The following is a 17,745-nucleotide window of genomic DNA, read 5'->3' as shown; positions in this document are numbered from 1 at the left end:
GTAAAGGCTCCAACAGGAACTTCTGAACATGAGCTACAGTATATTGCTGCATTGCAACCCCTTTATCCACACCTCAGCATTCATGTGTATTGTATTAATTGGATTTACATAGACTTTTAAGCGAACTGGCACCATAGGCTCAGTTGAAAGACAAATGCATTTGCAAAAATTGGATACATACTGTAGGCCATTCTGGAACCATTATTTCCCAGTTGACCCTGAAAAGGCAAACCTTATGCGCAAGGGTTTGTAAAAAAGTACAGATTTCTTCAGTTACAAGCTGCTATAATGTACATTTGCCTTTTTTTCCTCTGTGAACAGTTTAGATGTACATTTTGTCACTTTTTGACATCGATTTTGTGGTACATTAAAGTGGTCATCTTTATTTGTTACCACATTGGCAAGTACACTTTGCAGCCATCTTTACTGGTGGATCTGTTAACTAAGTCCAAATTTGTATCTATTTTCTATATTGCATCCAAGACAATTTTGCCTAAAGATGTAAGTGTCACGATTGTAAACCCTTTCCCTTAAGGGCGTTCCGGCTCTTTCACATGTTACCCGATCTCCCGCACCTGTCTCTCGTTCCAGTCTCCCCTTTAAAAGCCAGAAGCTCCCACTATTCCAGGCTCAGCTTTGGAATATGGACACCACAAGGCTTGCCTAATTTCCAGGTTGTCCCAAGGCAAGCCTTTTCCCCGGCGTCCTGACCATCTGGGTCCGTGGCTTGGAGCGCCTGTCCCCGTTACCCCTTTTTATTCCCCTGACCCTTCGTCGGATCCCACTCTGGCTTTTAACTTTGTTTGCCTTTGTCATGGATAGACCACACAGCTCAGGACATTTGCCTCCCTATGGATTTCTCTATGATCACCCTTCGGACTTCGGACCGAGCACCTTTGTCACGCCCCTCTGTTCATCTACCAGCCCAGTTTCTCGTCTCCTCCCCATGTCCGTTCACTCCCTTACAGATTGTGCTGTCTGCATAGAGTCCTGAAAGACACTTTGTGACTGTAAGGTCTTTTTATGGACTTTCCTTAAGTTTTAACATTTGTCTTGGCTGTTTTCTGGTTAGTGTGCTCATTTATGACACGAAGTATAAACCTTCTTCAATCTGCACAGAAGTTAATCTTACTGGCCAAAACTTGCAATGTTTGTGACCCCTCTTCCACTTTCCAGTAATCCTGCAGAAACCCAAGATAATATACTGTAGAAACACAGGAACTCTAGAAACCCAAGACTCTCTATTGATTGTTTTTATTCTTTCTGATCTTGGAGTCCCTCTGACATGCCCTTTCTCATGCTGGAGTTCTTCCTGTGAAATATTAATGTGATGAGAGTGAATTTATCAACAAGGAGACAAGCGTTGCTCATCAATTCCAAAGACACTGTTAGGTTTAGCAGGCAGGCAAAAAATGTCTGCTCTCTTTTGTTTGCTGAGGCTCAAATCACTTTCTCAAGAAGGTTTTATTATATCCTACAGCCCATGTTTGCTTTAACTTACAGTGAGTGATTTGCCTGGTACCTGTGTAAATATGTACGGTATATGCTTTGTATCTTTTGTGTCACCAATCATATGATTATCAACAAGCGATGCTCTTTTGTGTTCCTTTTGTCTAGCTTATACTGTACCAATCACCTTGTGTTTACCACATTTAATGGAGGAAATGTAACAGTTCCTCTTCACCTTCAGTTTTCTGTTTGTTTATTTAATTTGTTTTATGAACCTGGTAGTGTCCTCTTTGTTGTGCTGCTTTCACACAATTTGACGATAACTTCATTGCTGACTATCAGGACAGCAGGTTGTAATTGCAAATAGGGTTAATGGTTCAGTGCGGTAATGCATGGATAGTTTCATACTGACAAAATCATGTGTATCTGTTTTTGTACCTTATCTGTTCTCATACTATAAGTCATAACTTGTGGTTTACTGGGAAAATATTGAAAATTTTATAAAACAACAATATATTTGTATAATATTGTTCTGTTCATTTGTTACCTGGATTAATAATACCTGGATTTGTTTTGTGGATTAATAAGAATATGTGGAGTACTAGTCGCAGCTGTGACTATGACTTTACTACCCATATGACGTTCAGACTTGGCTTCCTTTTCATCAGCTCGTTCGGAGATGAGTGATGTAATGGAAACACAGCAGGTCGCTAATTCATCTTTCTCTAATGAGGAGAAAAGTCTGAATCAGAGTTCCTAAACACTAAAAAGGCCACAATAACCAATTAAATTTACTGTTTGAAATCAGATTCTATATTAATCCCATTAGTTTGGAGACTAAGTAACCTTAAGTGTTTAAGACGTTGTATGCAGTTAAGAAATGCTGGTAGACAAGCATCAGACAGCCTAGTTTTATGCCTTGGTGGGCACTTCTTTAAAGACTCTAAATAGATTAAGCAAAACATCAAGCAAATGGAAATAAAGTGGGTTTTCCTAAGGCACAGCAGCCAATTGTGCCTGAAAACCTGTTTTTATAAATAGCCTACAGACAGCCACCTGAGCCTTACTGTCACACTTTGATGATGGGTAATCCACTTGTTTAAGAACCAGTTCTCAATCTTCACCATATGTGCTGTAAATGCTTTCTGTGAAGAGGGATATAATGCATTGTGAGAGCAGCATTGCTTTTTATGTTAATGTGAATTTGAAGCTACCTGGGGAGTCTGTAACAGATTATGTTTAATTGTGTTATAAGTGGTGAAAAAGACAGAGAAAAGTGTCCTAGAGATTGCTTGTGTCCTTGCCTGGATAGTTGTCTATATACTTCCTCAGATGCTATGCAGGCAGAACGAAGATGTGCTTTATCTTGCTTTTGTTGAGAGGACTGGTGAATGCCACCTTGCTGCCAACACTTATACTAGTTTACAGCTTTTCTGTAAATAAAGATTTGAAAAGTTATACATTTCGATAAATAAACCTGCGCAAGTAAATAACAGGAGCAATGCATTTTTGTATGACAGAAACCTATGTGATAATTTGTTAAATACACAATTTCATTGCATGTACAGTATATATAGTTATTACTAAGTGTCCTGTATATATTCACACGTGTGTATGTTAAACATGCACCTAAAGAAAACCTAACCATTCATTAAACAGCTCAACCTTTTTAAAGTCAACTGGGAATTTCATGACATGGGCATTTTTTAAATATGCCATGTTCTCAACTTCTATTTTGTAAATGTTGCAATGTTTTCCATAAAGGGAGTTCTTAAGACACATAATCTAAGCAATTATCATGTGAATCACAAACAAAAAGCATGACTTTAGCCAGATAATGCAAGAGGTTTGAAGGCTTCCAAGCAAGTCCCTATTGATTTACTCTTTACTATTGAGTGCATGTCAAGTAAACTTAAGGGAATCCATCCAGTTTCTGCTTCATCCAATTTAGGGTTAAGGGAGAGCCGTAGCCTATTTTAGCAAGCATGAGGCACAAGGCAGGATGCATACTGGATGGGACACCAGTCCATCGCAGGGCAGACACAGATACAGACACGAACATACAGTACTCACACCAGGACCACTTTTCCCAGACACCAGTCAACCATCCAGTATGTCTTTGGATTGTGAGAGGAAGCTGGAGCACCTGGAAGAAATAAATTTGAATAAAGGGAGAACATACAAACTCTACACAGACACCACCCCAGGTCCAGACTTGAACCCAGGGCCCCAGCAGTGTAAGACAGTAATGCTAACCACTCTCCACCATGCCACCCAACCCAATTTCTTTCAAAAATGTGTAGATGTCATTATGGGGCCAAAATACATTTGGAACAGAATGTCATAAATAGGATCAGTAATAGGTGAATTAAACACATAACTCAAAAGGCACACCAAAATAATCCTCAATGAGACTCTTTGACTCCTTCCAGTGTATTTCTACCTATAATCAAGCAGATCCTAAGCTACTTACTGGCTAAAAACAAAATTCCTTTGAAATTGCAACAAAACTCTTCCAATCTTTTTCAAAAAGTCAGAAACCTCACAACCTCCACAGTGACGCGTTCAGTCACTTCTTTGCCCCTAGAAGGCAGATAGACCAACCAGGAAAGCCTCAGCTACCTGTTTTTTTAACTGTCACCCAATTAATGGTCTTGCACCAGCTGGTCAGGTCAGTGAGGGCAGCAGCTCATTCCCCAAGGCATTCTGGGGAATATGGTTCAGAGAAGTATCTCCAAATTGTGGACATAACATTGCTTCAGTCTGGGAGGTACAGGTCTAAAAAAGGCTCTAAATTTTGCAAAAATCTTTTAAGTTTAAAGTCAAACAGTGTAGCAGAGTTCCAGACAATGATCATTTGAATTTCGTGAACAAAACGGTAATCAGGCTGCCAATGTGTTTTATACAGGCATACTATTTCTCATTTTGTTAAATGTACTGTCATTAGAAAGATATGTTTGACCATGTTTAAACTTCAATTACCAAACAGACCTTCAGCATGACATTGCGTAAGAAGTCTCATTTCACCAAACAGTTGTTTTGACTGGCGTGATTGTGGGAAATATTTTGGAATGCCTTTCCATGGATGTTTACAGATCAGAAGCAGATTTTGTTATTTATTAATTCTGCCACATTTTAGTTGAATTAGTTTTGCAATTCCCAAGACAAAGGCAGTTCAAGGTGTGAGAACAAAATGTTCTGTGATCATCTTGGTGTCTATGACTGTGTATTAGATTTTAATGGGATACTCACTCTAATGGCAGTTACTATGTTTGGAGTTTGCAAACCTTGCTAATATTATGATAATCCTACAAAATGCATATCAATAATAAAAATTATTGCATTGAAACACTCATTCTAGCATATATCATCAGTTAATTAACCAAAATGGAGTTAATTGACCAAACTGGTTTTAACAGGGGACAGCTGTCAGGACTGTCCATATCTCTCAAAATGGATGTGTTGCATAAAGAAAATTTTGTATCGATGTGTCAGGGTAAAATAAAAATGCTTACTTTTTTGGTGAAATCTGCTCAATTTCAAATCAGTCAGTTTGGTATATCTTAAGGAAAACATTTTGAAAATGGTTTCATATAGGTGTGATAGGCCAACATTGTCTTTGATGCAGAACCCCAGTTTCTGTCACAAATGTAATATCCAATCTGTCCAAGTTCATTGGCTTAGTGTGAAGTTGCTCATCAGCAAAGTCTTTGAACATGAGCAGTTTTAAAACAAAGGAAGGGAAAAAAGTCTTTCACTGCTTGAAAAGCATAATCTATTTGGTTAGCAACCTGTGCTGGTGGAGCTGTCAGTAAAGATAGTCGGTCAGAAACTGGAGGCATTTTGGAGTTCTTCTACTCCAGCAGTATCATGTAACCAGATAAATGTGTTTCTTTGTTGTAGGATTGCCTCATCCTTGAGAAGAACGACCTCCATCATCCAGTGTGCTCCTTCCAGGATGACTTCCAGGAATTTGAAATGATTGATGACAATGATGAGGAGGATGATGATGAAGAGGAAGAGGCTGACCCTGAGGCACTGCCCTCCCCGTCTGCCTCTCCTCCTGCCTCTCCATCAGTGGGCACCTTACAGAAGAACCGCCCAACGACACTAAACCTCACCCACACAGTGTCACAGGTAACGAGGAAAAGTCACAGTATTATACTATACAATATATTTAGCCAGTACATATCACTGTCCGTAATTTCTGACTTTCTTGTAAGAAACCCTGTGAGATATACAGCTCAGGCATAGCTGTTGTAAAAGAGATATTTAGAACTATAATGTTTAACTCATTCATGTCTTATATGCCAGGATGACAACATCTATGTAACATCATTACAGGACCTGTGAACGAACATTAGTATGAATGCAGCCTGCTCCTTGGCATCACTAATATTCTTCAATTACAACAGTCACAATTTTGTCTTCTGTAGAGTGATGGTCCTTATACAAATGCAGTAAGATGAAAAAAAATTACATCAGTAATGTTGTTTAATTAACTGTTTACTGTACTGAGCAATATTTAGTTCCAATTTTCAATAAGAAAGCAAAAACATCTCAAGAATTCAAACATTAACAAAATATAAACATTTTAAAACTGTTGATAAGAGTTTAAAATAAGGCTTCTTTATATGCCTGATTGTGAAAAAAGCAGCTTAGATGATCACTTTCACATTTTTTGGTTTATTTGTTTAAAAGGATCAATTTTATCTGTTTTTGCATTACAATATAATGTAGGACCAGAAAATAAATGCTCTAATGCAATTAAGCAATCGCTTCATGGCTAGCTAATTATACAAGGAATTAAATATATCATTACTTTTGATTTAATTGATTCTTTTGGTTTTTGTCTTTTGCTGTTTATTAATGTAACAGCGTTACAGTATAAATAATGTTTCAGAAAGCATTTTGGATCAGATTAGTGTCAGTCAGTATTGCTGCTGCTGCTTCAGATGGAATTCACTATACAGGCACAAATCTCAAACCTTCAATCCCTTCAAAATATTTCACTCCAAAATGCATAAGTTACAAAAAGAAAATCAGGAGTGGAGTGTGCTAGTAATATACAATGGTGTGACAAGGTAAACATTTTCTTTTCATAGGATTCCTTGAATAACAATGGGAGTTTTTCTCCACGCAAAGCCAGCTGGCAGGAATCTCTTCGTCACCCCTCTTCAAATGGTGAGCATAATTCCTGAAGTGACGGTAGTCACTGAGTACTTCCAGTGTTATGTAAGACAGGGATAAAAATGCAATTCAAAGATAAACACACGCCTCTTTGAGAAATCTACATATAAAGAATCTAATCTGGATCTAATCTAATCTGCAAATCCAATCTAAAAAATCAAATTATGTTTTTAAATAGTCATGTACCTAATTTAGTGGTGTCAATACACTAAACTAATTTCATTTGCAGGAGTATGTGCTTTCAACTACTGTTATTTCTCCAAGAGCAAACTATGATTTAGCAAAAGATTTTTGTCTATCACTAATAGCCTTGCACTGTGAGGTTCCTAATTAGGGCATGTTTCAAATGGTTGAAACTCTTCAGTACTGGTTGATGGAGAATAATTGGATACTGACTGGACCCTGTCATTTAAATCTATGCTTTACTGTATATCTAGTTTAGATTGGCCAGTTTGCTGTTTGCCACGAATGCTTGTGTGAGCCTTGTAGTGTGAGCTCTGGTATATAAGAGTAAAGTAGATCAGGAAATACCTGCATAATTATGGGTCAGAGAATATCATGGATATAGCACTGGGCTGAATACTTTTTATGGTGGGAGGAGAGAAGAAACAGAAGCAAGAATGAAAGTACAGTAGCTGCAATGGGAATACAATGAATAGACAGGATGTGAATATACTGAGCTGAACTACAGAACTTAAATGCAATTAGAACAATAAAGAGATTGTATCTATGGCTTCAGTAAGGATCTGTTGTTTTACTGTCTACTTGAGGTTAAACTGTTTCTCTTTTAGTTCTATTCACTAAAGATGTCTCTCATTTTGTTATAGAAGGGAAATAGGTTCCCATTTGTTTAATTTCCATTTCAAAGAGAAATTTAATCCCAGGTAGGCTTTATTTGAATAAATCAGGGATTCACACTTTTTCCTTTGGTATTGGTAGCTCAGGTACTGGTAGCATTAGATAGTCTAATGTCTATAGAAGGCAGAGCATTGATTCTCACTGATCTGTACATAATGTTCTGAATGTTCAGAACTGTGATTACGATTGATTTGAAACTGATACTTAATTTCTGATTTTAATCCCCCTATTTTACATCACAAAAGACTAGACTCATTTGACACTATCACTCTCCCTCCAATCTAACCTTTATCTTAATTACTGTACATTTTCTCTGCATTCTTACACTTTTTCATATTCCCGCTCTCTCATGTTCACTTACCACTACTCTTCCTTCTTGGCTGATACAATATCTCTCAGTCAGCTACTCTTCTTTTTTTGCTGGTCCTGCTTGGCTTTTCTATATCAAACCCTGGTGTTTGACTCTTTTAAGCTTTAAGTCATCTATCTCCTTGCACCTGTTTAGACACAGAATATTTTTATAATTTCCTCTGTGCTGTCTAGACGCCTTTACTCTCCTTTCTGTAATGAGAAGATGTACTGCTACGTTGCTAGGCAATGTTTCGGTTATGCTCCACATCCCTCCTCTAGAGGGCGCTCCTACCCCTTTCTGTTATGATTAGTTTTTATTATTTCCTGGTGCATCTTGTCTGGTTTTTGGTTAAAAGCCTAGCGTCTCTGCAGTTCTGGGTTCAGTACTGGAAGATGGACGCCAAAAGGTTTGCCTATTCACCAGGCTTGCGGGTAGCCCGAAGGCAGGCCTTATTCCCCGGCGTCTGGGTCCGGGGTTCAGAGAGCCTGGTCCCGTTAGTTCCTGTTCCTGTTCCGGTTCCGGCCCGGTTTCTGTTTTTAACTGTCCTGGATGGATCTCCCGGCCTTTGGACTACAGACTGCGCCCCTACTTCCCTTTCTGGACTTGGTTGCTTCCGCATTTCCCCCGAGCACTTGATCACTACAGTCACCGCCCCCTGTCTTGTCAACCCATCCTAACCACGTTGTACCTTCCTCAGTTGTCATTCTCCAGTAATTTCCGGATTATACCGTCTGCATAGGGTCTTTAATAATACACTCCATGGGAGTCAGAACTGGCTCCCGTGACAGTTTCAGGTTCTAACCTCCCGTTAACCCAAATCCAGCAAGCCATTCCCCTTCCTCAACATTTCTCACTGTTGGGCCTGGCATCCAGTCAACTCGCACAACCTTCCCGTCTAGGACCAGTGCTGCACCACAGTGCGGCCTCCACCGTATTTTCTACAGGCTTCCCTGTAACTCACCGAGTCCCACAGGTCCATAAACCAGATCAAGTCAGCTCTAGCCAGAACGTGTCAGTTTATTTGGACTAGAGGAAGCACACCTGTGACACTGTGGCTCAAGATTATTAAGTGTAGATTCGGGTTTCACCCATGGTAAATATATAATCTTGATAAACACTAGACATAAAAAAGACAAATTTGATGTGATTTCTAAATACTGTTGTATTATTGTGACCTGGAAGCGCCTGGCTTTAACGTCTGTTCCTGTTCCTTGTCCACCGGTTCCGACCCTGTTCGTGTTTTTAATTCCTTGTTTGGATGGATCACCTGGCTATGGACTTATTCTTCTGTTTTTGGATTCCCTCTATGGATTACTTTTGGATTGTTTGCCTCGGCCACACCTCCCCCGTGCACCAGCGCACTTTGGACACGCCCCCCTGTTTTCAACCCCGTATTCCAGGATGATGTTTTCCTAGTGTTTCCCCACTTCTTCGGATTGTGTCCGTATAGGATCCAGAAAGAACTGTTCCTTACAACATCAAATATTAGTGGGGAGAAGAACAGAGTAATGAAACCAGTTCAGAGATGGGGATTATTAGGAGGCCTTGGTTAGTAAAGGCCAATGGGAAATTTGGCCAGAATGCAGGGGTTACACCCCTTATCTTTTTGAAAAACGCCCTGGGATTTTTAATGACCCCAGAGAGTCAGGACCTCAGTTTTATGTCTTATCCGAAGGATGGTTCCTTTTAACAGTTAAGTGATCCTGTCACTATACTGAAGCATTAGGACCTTAGCAACCTTAGTTGTTCCCAGGAGGTCTCCCATCCAGGCACTGACCAGGCTCACAACTGCTGAGCTTGAGTGGGTTGCTAGCTGTGAATTGCAGGGTGATATGGCTGCTGGCCATACCTACAGTACCTTTCTGTTGACCTGCAGATTTACAAGCAAAGCTTTTTGACTGTATCAGTGCAATTTCCTGTAGTTATTTCAAACCCATTAGGAAAGTTAAAGACAGAAATATCAGTGTACAACAGAAGCTCTTCTTTTCTTTGGCTTGTGTCAAACTGTGCTACTTTGTGAATTGTTGCATGTTAACCTGAGGGAAAGCTTTGTCTGTCTCGTGGTTGTCAAAGATTGTGTTGTTCTGTTTGGATTTCCTCTTTTAATACTTAAGGATGTAAAAATATACTTTATTTACTGATAAATGCAAAAGGTAGGTGCAATAATTAAGATATTTCTGGTTCAAATTAGATTTTTTGTCATTTGCAAACAAGATTGGAATCCCAATGACTGGAATTCCCCAAGTGGTAGCCCAGAGGTGTGCTGGACTGGGTTGGCTTATAACTGGCCAGGATATCCTCTGTTTGCTGTGTGACTATAACTTGTTGTTTGTCAATTTCTGTAACTCGTGAGGTGTTTATGGATTGAAGCGAGTGGTCTAATTGTGTGTGTTTTGAAGGGTTCATGCGTGTTGCTGTCATCTGTCTTGTGCTGGAGCAAGAGTCATAACAGTAAGCCACAATGACTGACATTAAAACAAACAACATACAGTATAATCATATTGGAAGGAGATAATAGAAAAGTCAATATATTTAACGTACAAATACCCTTATTTATCATTTGAAACAGCTGTTCAACTTCTGCAGTAAAATGAGAATATAATTGGACTATTATGATTAGGCAGCTTTCTCATCAATTTGTGTTGTACAATACATAAGAGGAAGCTGGGTACTATCCAGTGCAACCATGATATTAGTGAAATCAAAGAATTATACTAAAGAACAAAGAAAAATGTTGTTGTGGTCTGCCAGGGTGTTTTTATTCCATATGCATTATAACCATTTAACAGCTAATGTTATTGAATTGCAGGGCTGTGCTGTAACACCAGATACTCTAATCACAATAGCCTCTCACATATATTATCCCAATGTAAGAGGTGTAGAATCTGATGTCTGAAAGTTAATTCTGGATAATTCAATTATATTCAGTTCATTCAAATAGTGGCAGGAAGTGTGCTTAATATCATAACAGGTAATATAAATGAATACAAATGTTTTTGTTTCTTAAAAATCTTTGAATATGTTAATTTCTTTTAGCACTGCTTATTCCATATAGTATTGCTCTATGTAACAGAAAGGGTTGTGTTCTTATTTTCAGGACGTTTATCTCCATCCCATTCTTGCCTTGAAGATGGTACACATGTGAATGGTCAGTGTGCAGCCGCACCAGGCGCTGGGTCTCAAAGCAAAGGTACAACTCCAAAACAGGCAGGGGACACTGAGCAAACACTGTCACCACTCAAGCCCCTCCTGTACGACTTTGAGGGCAACAGACGGGAAACACTGGAATACGGTAAAAAAATGTCTGACCCTGCTATGGAAGATTATAATATGAACATGATCTCTTCACCACCATCTCCACTATATTCACCATTCCATGACAGCCGGATCTCTCCTAAACAGTATCTCTCTTCAACAGGGTCTTTTGGTCAACATAAAATGACCACAAGTTCAGATGCTGGTGCGGAGCCCAGTGCTGAGGTTACCAGACCGGGCACAAGCATACCCGTGATAGATGAAGTCTCACAGAGTTCTGATACTGAAGTTGACCATGATCTGGCTTGTGACTATGCCAAAAAGTGGGGGGGGCAATCTAGAAAAAGCAATGATACTTACACTGTCACCTCAGAGTCAGTAGTAGATCCAGAAATAGAAAATGACATAACTTTAGATGGCACCAGTAAATGCCTCTCTTCTACTGCACCAGTACCTAATGATGCTGAGACACCCATATCAGATGATGAGCTTGAAAAAGACTTTGACATTGAGTTTACATGCAAAGAAAGCTATGATTTGAACTTCAAAGAAGCTAGAAGCTCATCTTATGTCGAGTTTCCGCCCATTGAGCCAACTTCTTTCTCCAGTTACCTGTCCTCTGGTAGTCGATCAGATGCTGAACTAGAAGAATCCCATAGCCATAATGGTGCGAGTGCACATGGTCATCCATCTTCTTCCTCTAATGATACCAACTCTCCATCTTCTGACCCAGGCATTGAAGCTGACCTCACCAGTAAAAGTTGTAAAAGGTATATACCATCCAGTCATAATATAGATGAACTTAGCTCTCCGGGTTCTGATTCCGACATTGAAGGAGAGTTAGAGGCCGCCTTTGCCTGTGGAGGCCCCTTGGTCAGCAACATGATCTCATCCATTTCGGAGACGGAGCTGGATCTCACTAGTGACAGCAGCAGTGGCCGGTCCTCACACCTCACCAACTCTATCGAAGAAGCAAGCTCTCCTACCTCTGACCAAGAGCTAGAGACTGAACTAGAGGCCGAAAGTGGGATCATAGGTATCAAGGCTTCCTTACTTCTTGGGCAGCCTGAGTCTGATAAAGTTATTTCGCCTACAATTGACATTAAGGCCCCAGTACAGTTTGATGATGGTCAGGCATTAGTGGGACTGCAGAATGTTGATGAACTTGCTTGTGAACACACTGCGGATCCAGATGAAACCCTTCCTCCTGCTGACCAAAGTGAAGACAGTCTCTCAAGGCAGCTAGTTCTGAAGATTGAACCTGACCACAGCTTAGAGAGTTTTAAGAGGTCCTTTTACCTGCCCATAGGACCAAAACTCATGCCTGAGATGGATGATTATGAGGGTAACAGTGAGTATGACTCAGAATCAGAGTCAGAGGCAGACTTAAGTGAAGACTCTGATTCCCCCTGGCTTCTGAGTAACCTTGTCAATAAAATGATTTCAGAGGGTTCTTATCCCATCAGCTGCCCAGAGGACTGCTTCAAAAGGTCTGGCTCGATATCTGACACCATTTCACCCACGTCAGATTTGGAGGCAGATGCTTTTAATGAGCCTTTAGACAGCCAATCCCAAAAGCTGGAATCAAATGGTGATATGCAGGTACAAAGGTCTGAAGAGAGTTATTTAAATAAAGAAATTAACAAAGAGATGGGTTCAAAGAGGGGTGCAGAGAGCACCGAGGACTCCAGATCTTGTGAACCTAGAAGTGAAGCCAAAGAAAAGAAGAAAAACATAGAATCTAAACTGGATTCAGCTCAGACTGAAGACACTACAGGCCTCTGTCTCTATATGAGTAATCCCACAAATGATACAATCTCTCCAGTCTTTGTTGACCGATATAATAGTACTGTCAAAGCAGGCCAAGTGTCCTATGTGCTGGAATTGGATAAAACCTATGTTTCTGATAATGCTTCTGTTGCAAATGTAACTAAAAACCTTAAAGAAGAAACGATTGAGCCCAATAATGATTTATCAATGGAACCAAATGAACCTGCATCTCCATGCCTTAGTGAGCAACTAGAAAGTGACAAAGATGCAGGCCGTGAGCTCAGTGATGACACGGGCACATTAGATCGCATTAAGGAGGCTAAAAGCAGCCTGACTCTAGATATTCCCACTGCTCAAACTAACAGGTGTTTCAATCTGACCTATTCCACTGACAATGATGAAGATTCTTTTCTTGAAGGCATAAAGAAATCTCCATATCGTGAAAATGTATTGGATTCTTCCTCTGCTACTGAAGATAATACAGAAGACCTCCCACCCCTAAACTCTTTGACAACCAAGCAGGTTGATGAGTCCTTAGTTTATGACTCAATTAAATACACATTGGTGGTGGATGAAAACACAACCCTGGAGCTTGTCAGCTTAAAGAGATGCACGTCGATCTTGAGCGATGACAGCGAGATCTCTACACTCTGTGACAATTGTGACCTTGAGGTTAACAATGATTTTGAAGTTGATGGGATAGGTCCAGAAATCCTAAGTTCTTCTGAAGATTCATCCCCTGAAGCTGATGTGCAGTTCTCCAAGAAGTTCTTGAACGTCTTTGTGAACAGCACTTCACGGTCATCAAGTAAGTATAAATTGACCATAGCTGTGAAAAGAAAAAAAATCATGTCATCAATGACATTGTCTCACAGGAATAATATGTATTGCTTTTTATTTATGGTGATATTTGTAACATGAATTTTATGTTATGGGTGATATAAGTGACACAGGGAAGATAAGTTAAAGTATAATTTATTATATTCAGAAATATTTTCAGAATACCACTTTCTGGATTTGAAAATTGGATGCAGTTTTGTTTCTGTTTGTTTTTCAATGTTATTGTATATATTATCTATAATAGGGTGTTTGTTGTTTCAACAATAGGGTGTTTGTTGTTTAATCTGATACAGACATCCTTTTTGGATGTAATGTCCCACTTAACATACCAAAGAGAAAAGGAGAGGATAGATCTTATTTACATGTGAGAATGATGAAACACAGGGGGAATCCAATCTCATTTTCATATGAAAGCTACAGTATTTCAAGAATACAATGTTTTTAGCGAATTCTGCAAATCCTTTTGTCTTCACCAGTTTTTAACCATGGTGATCTGTAATGTTTTATTTATGTAATGTAATGTTTTAATTATATAACATCAGGTTACAGGTTTTTGATATTGTATGAAATAAATCCTGAAACGAATTTGCTGAAATAGTATTAACTACTAATAACATGCCGCACTGCCAATCGTGTTTGCAAAACATTTTGGGTAAGAGCAGTGAAGCAAAATATAAAAAATGAACAGGCAGGAGGAATTCAAAGGGAGCCATATAACATGAGTATAACATTATGCACTGAACTAAAATAAAGATGGCATTTGACAACTATGGAGGTACTGGTGAGATTCACTCATGCAAATATTCTTTGTGCGACAACTGAATTTTTCTATTTGAAAACAATCCAGGAACCCTGTGCACGGTTCATTTGCAAGTCAGCCTTTTCTTTTCCCTGCATTTGCTTATTATTGGGTGAAACATGTCCAACATGTTAAAGGCAAGAATCAGAAGGAAACCCAAACTGATATACTGTAGGACTATTTTTCATTTGTCTAATGCTATACAATTAGTTACTCCTCCCTGTGACATGTACAGTAGCTATCAATACTAACAGAGTAGATCTTAAGCCACTGACTTGACATTACTGTACATGTCCTGCTGTCTTTAGACTTTAAAAGTTCGTCTAAGTTCATTAAAAGTTAAGTCTTCATTTCACGAGATGAAATTTAAAAATTTTCAACTAAGTATATTCACACACATCTTCATCCCTATTAAACCAGACCACTAACAATATTAAATTAAAATTAAAACTTAAAAAGTCATTTCCTGAAAATATTCTTGATAAGAAATAAAATGTCCTAATAAGATGGAACGTATTGCAAAATGTAAGGTTTTCTTTTAAATACGAATGCTGATTTAAAAACCTTTTAAATCAGCACTAATTAAATAATAGATTAACAACTCAATCACACCTTGACGTCTCTGGAAGTGGGAGCTCACTTCGCCTGATCTACTTTGTAGCAGGACTGCTGGTGCAGAATGGCTGCAGTTTGACACCCAGCTGGGCACTGCACTTGTGTGTTGGATGAAGTGGGTCCTATGTGTAAAGTGGTGTAAAGTGCTCAAGGATCCTTTGAAATTAAAACTATTGTACAGATTGACGTAATTATAACAATTTTGTATTTATGATAATTTTAAGAGGAGTGAGTGATGCAGTGCCACAGTGGTTAGCATTGCTTCCCTTACAGGGCTCTGGGGCCTGGGTTCAATTCCAGGTGTGCTATCTGTGTGGAGCCTCTATGTTTACATGGGTTTCTCCTGAGTGCTCTTGATTCCTCCAACAGTCCAAAGACATACTCGTAGGGTAATTAGCTTCCAGGAAAACTGGCCCTGGTTTGACTGTGTGCGAGTTTGTGTCTCTGTGCACCCTGTGATTGACCGACTTCCCTTCCAGGGTGTATCCTGTCTTGTACCCATTGCTTGCTGGGATAGGCTCCAGCTTTCCGGGGACCCTGTATTTGATAAAGTTATTCAAAATGGGTGGATGGGTAAACAGAAGAATGCCATTGCACTTTGGATCCAAATATTCTATTTTAGTAGCTTCAGGCCTTCAAACTATTGCATGGTGTTTTAAGGCATTTTGAAATTCTTCTTTAATTGTCAATTTCAAAACAACAACTTATGTACACATATTATTGATTTTCTTCTTCCCAAAAGGAATGGGAAGGTTTTAGTCAGCAAACCTACCCATTACATCAGAGCATTTTATCACTTTCACTAGGTTTAACATAAATTGGTCCTAGTCTTTATTTCCTTAAAATATTAAGGAAAATTGCTTTGTTGCCTTAATGAAACTTCTATTTAATATGGATTTGACTAAACTTTCAAAGTTATGTACAATATCACCGTGTTACAGTACATCTTAGTTATGAAAAAAACAGGATTTCATAACTGTACTGATTGTTGTTTATTTCTACTGTTACTTCACCTAACATAGCTTCATTTTTGGCTTTTGAACAGGTACAGAGTCCTTTGGCCTTTTCTCATGTACAATTAACGGAGAGGAAAGAGAACAGACACACAGAGCAGTATTCAGGTGAGCATAATAGTTGTTCATTCCATTTTTTAATTTGTTTCTGTGGTATTATTAATATTTTAAAATGAAAAAAGGGGAATTCACCTGTATTCTTTATTTTAAGACAGGTGTCAGAGACAGCGTATTCAGATTTCACATTAATTATGAACAGTACAAGAGTGTTATCTAAAGACGTACAAGAGCATACTGAATGGTATTAATAGAATGTTATGCCGTGGCTGGCTGGAGTGCACTGCCGTGGTCAGACTGATTGTGGAGATTTAAATGCAGATTGAATCTGTGGAGATTTAGATGCAGGACCCAGATTGATGCAGGTGGACTGACTGGGAAATTGGGTGCAGTGAGGCTGCCTGGAAGCCAGGAGAATAAAGGCAGACAGGGGAGCCTGGTGTGGTGTGACTGACAGGACAGGGACGCCACAAAATCCAGTGCTGACTGCGTGGAGTGTCTAGAAGTTGAAAGAAAAGTGGTGTCTTGGAGAATCACAAAGACAGGTTCCTCAAACATGCATGGAATTGCATGACCCCACGTACAGTAGCTCAATGTCAGAGCACTGAATCAGTGGGGTTTTGGTCTTTAATGAGGTGATTAATTAGATGGATGATTGGATGATTGGGTCGCTGATTGAAAGGGAGGGAAAAGCACAGACAGGCGGCTTGAACTGGTCCTTGTAGGCTGGGTTGGAATGTGAGTGAGCCACTCCCAGGCTGGGTGTGAAATAATACATTTTAAAAAAATACTTGTGCAGGAGGTGCTAAAGTATTTTAACCTTTTAGTCAGATTTATAGCAATAATGATTCCAAGAATGAAAAACCTTTGAAGTTGAACTATTGTTTATGATTATCACCATACATTTTATGGAATTAAAGTCAAGGAATTTTAAAGGGGATCAAGGAATCAAGACGTGCATGCATGGCATAAAATAATTTGATGACAAGTTTAATAGTATAGCAGGAATAAACCCAGTGGCCGTAATTGGATTAAGCTGTTTAAAACAAAAATGAAACATCTGTAGCAATCATTCAAATTTAGAATTGTATCTTTCTAAAATTTTAAATGTCTGAGTATTTTTAGGAAAGCTTAACACTTGGTCAATAAAAAGGAATGTTTGATTCAATTAAAATAATGTACATCTTTTAGCAAATAAAAAATGTAATTAATGTACATGTTCTAGTTTCATTTACTTTATGGTTAAGAATTTGCGTTACATATGGATAAAATCTGTTCATGAAGATAATTTCCTCTAAAACACATACACCAAAAGATTAAATTTTCCAATATTCTCTTGAGAATAGCTTAAATTGCTGTTTGGTGAACCAAAGAACTGAATTTCAATTTTCTTTTTCGGGCACATTTAGCTCAATCAGTGCTAATCAGTAAAGTACAAACATTTCTGCAGCCTTTACAGTTAATGTGAAAAAAAACATTCTATAAAATAAGATTAATAAGATAAGACTCACACAGAATACTAATGGAGAAAGTTGTGAAATTAAAAC

At 38.8% G+C, this 17,745-nt stretch overlaps 1 protein-coding gene across 4 annotated transcripts in view; it reads left to right on the top strand.

Annotated features, from left to right (window-relative positions):
• mapk8ip2 (mitogen-activated protein kinase 8 interacting protein 2) overlaps nucleotides 1-17,745 on the top strand; it is a 78,650-nt gene that overhangs the window by 45,664 nt on the left and 15,241 nt on the right. For 2 of the 4 annotated variants that reach the window (XM_015353237.2, XM_015353238.2), the window contains exons 3-6: nucleotides 5,353-5,586; nucleotides 6,555-6,633; nucleotides 10,947-13,682; nucleotides 16,174-16,249. In XM_015353237.2, the coding sequence (XP_015208723.2) occupies nucleotides 5,353-5,586; nucleotides 6,555-6,633; nucleotides 10,947-13,682; nucleotides 16,174-16,249 (3,125 nt within the window). The remainder of the gene's footprint in view (nucleotides 1-5,352; nucleotides 5,587-6,554; nucleotides 6,634-10,946; nucleotides 13,683-16,173; nucleotides 16,250-17,745) is intronic. The other 2 variants (XM_006633737.3, XM_015353239.2) reach the window with 2 other exon arrangements.

This window comes from Lepisosteus oculatus, chromosome 7 (genome assembly GCF_040954835.1).
Source record: "Lepisosteus oculatus isolate fLepOcu1 chromosome 7, fLepOcu1.hap2, whole genome shotgun sequence".
In the NCBI taxonomy this organism is placed as follows: Eukaryota; Metazoa; Chordata; class Actinopteri; order Semionotiformes; family Lepisosteidae; genus Lepisosteus; species Lepisosteus oculatus.
The sequence above is the reverse complement of the archived record's forward strand: the minus strand, read 5'-3'. Positions and strand labels throughout refer to the sequence as shown.